At 36.7% G+C, this 8,654-nt stretch overlaps 1 protein-coding gene across 7 annotated transcripts in view; it reads right to left on the bottom strand.

Moving 5' to 3' along the window:
- LOC106463340 (paired box protein Pax-6-like) overlaps positions 1 to 8,654 on the bottom strand; it is a 127,733-nt gene that overhangs the window by 29,230 nt on the left and 89,849 nt on the right. For all 7 annotated transcript variants that reach the window (XM_022391191.1, XM_022391186.1, XM_022391182.1 and 4 more), the window contains one exon: positions 2,877 to 3,114. In XM_022391191.1, coding sequence (XP_022246899.1) covers positions 2,877 to 3,114 — 238 coding nt within the window. The remainder of the gene's footprint in view (positions 1 to 2,876; positions 3,115 to 8,654) is intronic.

Below are 8,654 nucleotides of genomic sequence, written 5' to 3'. Positions count from 1 at the left end.
TCTTTTCACCCCCCCCCCCCATGTAACAAACCCCCGTTTCCAGTTTTTTACATCCGCAGAAATCCCGTTTTCGTACTACGGGGGGGGGCATTTTAGATAAGAAAACCAAATTTTGCATAATTAACCTGCACTTAACCCTCAAAACTTGCGTTTGATTTATATATATATATATATATTTGTTAGTTTACTTGTAAAAAATAATTTAACTTAAAAACTATTTGGTGAGGAATCTCTAACTATTTATACATATATATATATTATAATAGTATTAAAGATAGATATGTAATTATAAAATGAAAACTTAATATCAACACGTGTAAGTGAACGAAAGTTGTAAGCAACTATAAAACAATGAAGTGAAAATATCTTAAAATAACCCACAAACGTGCAAAAACAAAACACGTCTGAAAAAAATGTAAAAAAAAATAACCAATTGAAGAGACCTACTATTTTCAACACTACTTCGACGTAGTACGCAGTTATACTCCACTCATGACTAAATAGGTGTTTTTGGACATTCTTTTTGGCATGTCTTGTCTTTGTGCGTTTCTGGATTACATTTTATGGTATATACTATAATATATATTACAACACATAAATGAAATTATTGCTGTCTTATCTGGTTTGGATAAGCATTTCAGTGTCTTTCGACTAATTCAACACAGTATTAGTCCAAGTTTCTCATTCGAAAACTAACCTCCACCTCAGACTTTGAATGAATGTTAACTTCATATATTTAAACCATGTAAAGACAGTGATGGTCTATTCACATTTAGTTTGTTTCTTGTTAGTGCACAAAGACACGTGTTCTATTGCACAGTGCAGAGATTAACATTAGAAAATGAGTTAAAGGTCATTTGCAGCAACCCCCCCCCCCATATGAAAACTTCTGCATCACCCCTTTGTCATTAAATAATCAGTTAACACTTATTTGCAACTGTAGACAACCCTGCTATATAACATGTTACTGGCTGTTTGCATCCTCGCACACGAGATGAATCTTTTGATACCAAGCTATAGAATCAGTTAACGCCTATTCAAGTGGAATAAAAAAAGTATCAACAATGAATTAATCACACGAGACTGAATTAACTTGAGAACAAGGTAAACAAACTATTACCGTAGCACAGCAACAAAAGTATCACTACACAATTATCATGGAATAAAAAAAAACACGCTACGTGTAACGCATATTTGTTGTATGCACAGACGACGTATTATCCCAACATGCATATGCATAAGTGTGTAGATGCATTTATGCAAATATTATCTTTCGGGATGCTGAAGATAGTAAGAACAATAAGATCACAGAGGCTGCCAGCACCTAAGTAGATGACATATAAAATGTTTATTTAGGCAAAGCGCAGAGCATCACGATCAAAGTAATGCTTCTAAAACAGCGCTGCATTAATTGACTTCTTGTAGTTTTTAAGCTGAAGATACTCGAGTTATAGATCCCCACATAAAAACGGAAGGTGAAGTCTGTTTGAGTTAGTGATAACACTGATTATTCTAGAGACATTTTACTTTTTGTCTTGTCGGTGTTGTTGAAATAACGACAAAAACGCATAAGGTGTGCTGGACCTATTTTGTTGAAACGCCGTGTTTTCTAAAATAATACGAATGAATCTGTCGAAAAACACTTTTAGTCATACATCTATAGAACGTATGTACACCTATACAACACATGCACACCCATACAACACATGCACATCTATAGAACGTATGCACACCTATACAACACATGCAGATCTATAGAACATATGCACACCTATACAACACATGCAGATCTATACAACGTATGCAGACCTATACAACACATGCAGATCTATAGAACGTATGCACATCTATAGAACGTGTGCACACCTATACAACATATGCACATCTATAGAACGTATGCACACCTAAACAACACATGCAGATCTATAGAACGTATGCACATCTATAGAACGTATGCACACCTATACAACACATGCACATCTATACAACACATTCACATCTATACAACATATGCACATCTATACAACGTATGTACATCTATACAACACATTCACATCTATACAACATATGCACATCTTTACAACACATGCACATCTATACAACGTAAACACATCTATACAATACTTGCTCACTACACAACCTAGTTCGTAGGAACTTCTATTGAAATCTTATGCACGATATTTTCAATTATATACTCAGTATATGTGTTTTTCTTCAATTTGTAATGAACATAGAACTCCAGACGAAAATCGAAAGGTGAATCAATTACGTGGTTGAAACTTTTAACTCAAGATTTGGAATTCACAGACAACTGGCTGGCGGGAAATTCTAAATAATTTATCTACTACTTAGCACTATATGGTTTACATAACCCGAGTGGGCTGGGCGTGGCCCAGTAATAGCGTGCAAGACCACGAATCGAAATATCCAAAATGTAAGCCCGCGATTAGCCGCTGAATACGCTCCGCACTTTCACTTGTGGGCATTATTCGGTTAAAAGTAGGTGCGCAGGCGACTTTTGCCGCTGACTGGTTGCTATCCATCAGGTCATCATTTCAAAACTAGGGTTAGACATATTTGAACCTAGGAGTATCTTACCTGATCGTTTAGCCTATATGTCACGTGAGATCCCATTCACGTTATAAATGCTAAATACACAATTTCAAATATATACGATCTCACTTTAGTCAGTTTGTGTAAAGTTTAATGCTTTTGACTTACTATTACTTTTGATTTATTTCATGATATTTAGGACAAAATACCCAGAAATTAATCTTTTAATTTTTCCCCAAAATATTCGTACAACGGGAAAAATAATTTAGTTACTATTATATACAATTATATAGTCTTAGGACATACATACAATTATTTCTTACCTTTTTTCTGGATTTGGCCATTTTCAGTAGGGAGACTTGGCGCAGTGACCGGAGGAGGGACGCAAGCAGAGGTTATTCCACCAAATGTTGCACTACCAGGATACCAGGGGTTCGGGCGAGGCCATCCCTGTCCATTGAGTATGCGTAGTTTATCATAAACAGCATCTTGTGCTTGTGCATGCACTTGTTGTTCTTTTTGAGCCGCCAGGTTTCGTAAAACTCGATTAATTGATGATACCTGTAAAAGTTTAAAAATTCCTTACCTAACAATATTTTATTTCCAGTCATAGATATCTTTCCTTTTGCTAGTTTCAAGTTATACATATTTAATATTTTAGTTTCGCATTATACAGACGGTCATGTACTTATATCATGTACTTAAATATGCAAATCAGCAAGTTGCGTGGCAACCAAAGCCAATATAAAGTTGCAGTGGAACGGAATGTATCAGGACTACATTTTGAGATTGTTTGGCATTTCGCAGGTAATGTGATGCCACCGTAAACCGATCGCTTTGTAAAGAGTATGCAACAACTCTTTACAAAGCCACATACTTATATACTCACATCATAAAGATGTGTTAAAATAGAGGATTTAGAGTTTTCAAGACAGGGGGTTATATTTTATACTTAATGGCATTGTAAACAAAGAGATGTGGAGTAGCTTGGGATACCAGGACCATCCAGAAAGAGACCTCCAATAAGTCGTGTCTCAACCGCAGTAAATAAAGTGCGGCATCAACAAGTTGAGGAATAAGTTTGGTATTCATGCTATTCCAAACAAAGAAATACTGTTCGAAGTGTTGAAACGAATGCTAGGAACCGTCGTCCTCGTACCCTTTTGACATAAAAAGCATACAGGGAGTAGTATTGCGCTTCTGATATGAGAGCTTAATGACGGAGTTTTCTGCAACGGAAATTACGCTGCAGGGCAATTGTCAAGATGTACGGCTGTCAGGTAGAACAGTATGACGGGGCGTGGTGACATGGACTGTTTTAATATAACTTACTCAATTTCTGTAGAAATCCTACACATAATCACTTTAATTTTAAAATTTACGTATAATTTATTTATTTGAATTGTACCGAAAATATCTATCACCAAAGGCAAAAGTTTCTTATTGTTATCTAAATTTTCCCCTTCAGTATAATTTTACAAAAGTTGCAAACGTCAGTGTACTGCACCAGACTATTTGATGAAAGTTCATTAAAAATTACTTTGTATCCAACTTGCCCTGTAAGATCGAGCACGTGGGTGGATAGTACCAAATTCTCAGGTTAAATGTTGAATTATACACATTTTTATAGTTCACATTTTTTAGGAATTGTATCAAAACTCGAAAAACACAGGTTCGAACTCGAAGCTGGGATTTTCGAGATGTCTTAACCCAGTCGAAATTTACAATATGGAAAAAAAAAGAGAAAAACTTTGAAACTTTAGCTAAAATATTCAACTCAACAAAAAAACAACTTTGTTTTGACAACTATACAACTACCATAGTAATACGATTTGCGCATGCGTGAATTAAGCCATCTGATTTAAGTTTGTTTTGTTTTTTTGTTGCTGTTGAGTTTCGCACAAAGCTATTCTAGGGTTAGTTGAACTAGCCGTCCTTAATTTTGAAGTGATAGACTCGAGGGAAGGCAACTAGTCAACACCACTCACCACCAGTTTTTGAGCTACTCTTTACCAACCAAAAGTAAGATTAATTGTCACATTATAACGCCCCCAAGACTGAACTGGTGAGCATTATTCGGTGAGGACAGTCGAACCTGCGACACATAGATTATGCGAGTCCAGTACCCTAACAATCAGTCCATGCCAGGCCTCATCTGATTCACAAGAGAATTGGTTTGTTTTGTTTTGAATTTCGCGCAAAGCTACGCAAGGACTATCTGCATTAGCAGTCCCTAATTCAGCAGTGAAATACTAGAGGGAAGGCAGCTAGTCATCACCACCCACCGCCAACTCTTGGGCCACTCTTTTCCAACGAATAGTGAGATTGATCGTTACATCATAACGCCTTGAAAGGTCGAGAATTTTTGGTGGGACGGGGATTCGAACCCACGGCCCTCAGATTGCGAGTCAAGCGTCTTAATCACCTGACCATGCCGGGCCGATTCACAAGAGAAAAACAGAGTCGTTTTAAAGATCATAGTCAACAGACAAACGTTAGGTAAAGAAAACGGGGTTAACCATTTTCAATGTTAACATGGACGCGAAAATCTGCAATTACCAAAGCTTTTCCGAGAAATTAAAATACTGAACAAGATTCGTATGTTGGCGAATAAAATTGAAGACACAAGTAGCTTTTCTTTTATCAGTATCCATCCATTTACATGTAGCTAAATAAATAAGAAAATACTGAAGCTAGAAATTTGAAGAATATGTAAAAGCACGTTGTTAACTTGTGAAGTGCTACATTTCGTAATTTTTATATGAAAGTGTATTTATATCTATATAAATGTAATAGTACTGTCTGTTGACTGTTGTTGTATGTCCATGTAACTACTTCGCAAGGTGTGGATGTATCTCTCACCAAGATTGGTATGGAGGTTCGTTAGATCAGTGCGAGGATACATACAAATTTTCAGATTTAGTTTTGCGTTTTGCGGTTTTTATGGACGTTTTTGCGTTTTTTTTACCACTACTTCGCCCCCTGTGGATAGACCTTCACCAAATTTGGTATGGAGGTTTAATGGGTCCATGGGGAGATACATACAAATTTTCAGTTTTGTATTTTGCGATTTGCTGTTTTTATGGGCGTTTTTTACCACTACTTCGTCCCCTGTTGATGGATCTTCACCAAATTTGGCATGAAGTTTTGTTGAGTCCATGCAGAGATACAGGCAAGGTAGCAGTTTCACAGTTTGTGTTTTGTAATTTCTACTGAGCGTTTTTGCGTGTGTTTTTTTTTTACAATTACTTAAAAGGGAAGCAACTTTTCATGTTCTGAGATAACTTTTCATTACTCTTGAATTTACATAATTTCTGTCCATGGGACAAGTACTCCGGCATGCATTATTATATATTAAGAAATATACATTGTTCTAAGTATTAGGATAAACGCTCTGCTTCGCAGCCCTAGATATAAACAACTCAGAATTATCGTTGATTTCAAAACAGAGAAGAGAACGAAACCCCTAGGGTTTGAAAAGCGGTAGGGTAAATAAATGAAAAGTGCTTCATTCGTTCACAAAAATCCTTTACGTTTGTTAAGGATATAACGGAAAACAGCTGATCAATTTCTTAGAGATGTGTCTTGTAGATTATTAAGTCAAACAAATTTAACATCTACGTATAATTTTATGTTATCATTCACACCGTGTATTTGTGGAATATAGTGTGATAAAAACATTTTCACCAAAAGTGAAACTACCTTCAAAAGTCTGGTTAGTATATTAAACGTTTTCAATTTACGTTGATTTTTTTCTAAAGTTTACACCTCTGAAGAATCAAAGCTTGTTTCACTAAATAAGCTTAGCACATATTGCTGAGTGATTAAATAGTAGGACCAGGCTTGACCAAGTGGTTAATGTACCCGGACTGTGAATCTGAGGAGTCATGCTTTGCGGCTCTCTGCCCCCAAAATGCACTCCGCACTTTGGATGTGTGTGTGTGTGCGATATACGAAGGACGGCTAAATCAGTTTATTCGGCCAGGAATCTAAGAGTTGGCAGTGGATATTGTTGGGCAGATGTCTTCCTTCTGGTCTTTCAGTTCAAAATTAGGGACGGGTATGCGCATAGATTCCTTTGTGTAAGTTTGCGCGAAAATTCTAAAAAAACAGCAACAAATATTTAACAGAATTAGTTATAATTACATATGTAGTATCTATGAGGATAGCGTTAACCTTTAGATCAGTGGTTTTCAGCCTTTTGTGGCCCTCCCACCCCCTAAGGAAGACTTCGCACGCCTCTCCTAAAAAATGTGCATTAGACATTTCCTCTTGGTGACATTTGAGGAAAAACGGACCTTATATAGGCCTCTTCCGCGCATTCCCTGGACCCTCATTTCGCACCCCTGGTTGGGAACCCCTTCTTAGATAATAATGAATATACATAGACCACAAAAGAACAGTCAATTGATTGTAAAAACCTTCCTTGAAACAAGGTTGATTTGTGAACATTTGTTGAATAAGCGAAACTCGAAACGTCGTATAGTCGACCCTACTTTCGCTCGTGCTCACATGCTTCCTTGTCTTCCGGAGAGAGGAAGTATGGAACTTTAGAGGAAATGTGCAACTGAAATATGGTTCTCCGTTTGGGAAGCAACATCAAACTATTCCATATGAATTAATAGAACTTTCATTTCCTTGAAAAAAAAAAACTGATAAAAATACTGATTTAATTTTTTAGAGTAAAAAAATGTGTATGCTCCAAAAACGTTTGATTCTTTCATTATTCCAAACACTTTTGATTATTTGACTAAGTTTCTGAAGTATGGACAATAATATGATTTTTAAAATAGAAAACAATATAAATATCGAGCATTTTTTTAACACCATATTAAACGTTCGGTAATGTTTATCTCCGAGAAATCTATCTAGTATAATAAACACGTTATTAGAAACATTTCTTTATGCGAATGTTGAGTTTTACAGTTATTAATGACCTGATATGAAACATAGCCTGGTTTCTTTGGTCTGCAGTGATTCAGATGCGTGTTCAACTACTGTGTTAGCTGTTATGACAAATTTGCCTTTCCGACAGTCGAGGTTAAACATGTTGTCTACCCACTTTCCCATAAGGGAGTTGAAAGAGAACGCCAAGATCTCTATTGAACTCGTGCTAAAAGGGCATGACGAGGCGACACGGTCGAACATAATCGACAAAAACCACCTCTAGAGGTCTCGCTTTCACACCGAAAACCCTACTGTTGGTGGAGTCAGTCAGTTTGTGATGTATGATATGCCCAGTATTTATTGTCCAACTTCTCTTTGGGAGAACTGTAGGGTCCCTACCCCTCAACCGAACGTGGCTTTCATCGGTAGTTCAACTGTTTCACATGTCTTGTGTACAGTTAGGTCCTGGATGAACGATCTGCTTAGAGAGACGTTATATATATTTTACACTGAAAGCTGCATGCAAGTCTTTTGCATGCTATACACTTTAAAGCTAAGGAATCTGTTTGGCTGATGTTAACAAAGCAATTCTTGGGGGGAAGAATCTCGTTGGGAGGAAGAAATCTCTTTCCTAAAAATACACTTATACTTGTGATTATGGATGTGTTCTGGGTTTCGTGTTAGATTTATACCAGCCAGGTCCTTTAGGTCACCAGGTCGTACAACGAATAAACTGAACAAGTCACTCCAATAAAGTATACACGTTTCTTCTCTTTTAACAGAAAGAGAATTAAACACCTAACAGAACCCCCTCAAGTCTGGAGGATAAAGCCTTTGCCTTTTAAAATCCTCACCTCTCTCAACTATAGGGAGCCATATTTGAAGTTAGCCGACATATTATATTCCAAAGAATTCACAACGTTTCGTATGGATTGAAGAATCGTCTCGAGAGAGATTAGAACTAACTGTATATACGTGTATGTTAAAAGTCTCGTTATTGTTCCTTAAACAGGACTTCATCAAGGAAAAACGGAAAGACGATAAGTACTTCTGAATAACAAAGAAATAGTTTCTTAGTAGGTTATTAATGGACTCAGATCCTCTTAGAAAGAAAAGGAATTCATGTTTTGAAGACACCGCCTGCACGACTCGATGCTTCTCTTCAGACGTATCAGTTACAGTTCGCACTCTTGTCCGTGAAGGCAGATAAATAT

Source organism: Limulus polyphemus, unplaced genomic scaffold (assembly GCF_000517525.1).
Source record: "Limulus polyphemus unplaced genomic scaffold, Limulus_polyphemus-2.1.2 Scaffold52, whole genome shotgun sequence".
In the NCBI taxonomy this organism is placed as follows: Eukaryota; Metazoa; Arthropoda; class Merostomata; order Xiphosura; family Limulidae; genus Limulus; species Limulus polyphemus.
Note: the sequence above shows the minus strand (reverse complement) of the source record. Positions and strands in the feature narration are given on the sequence as shown.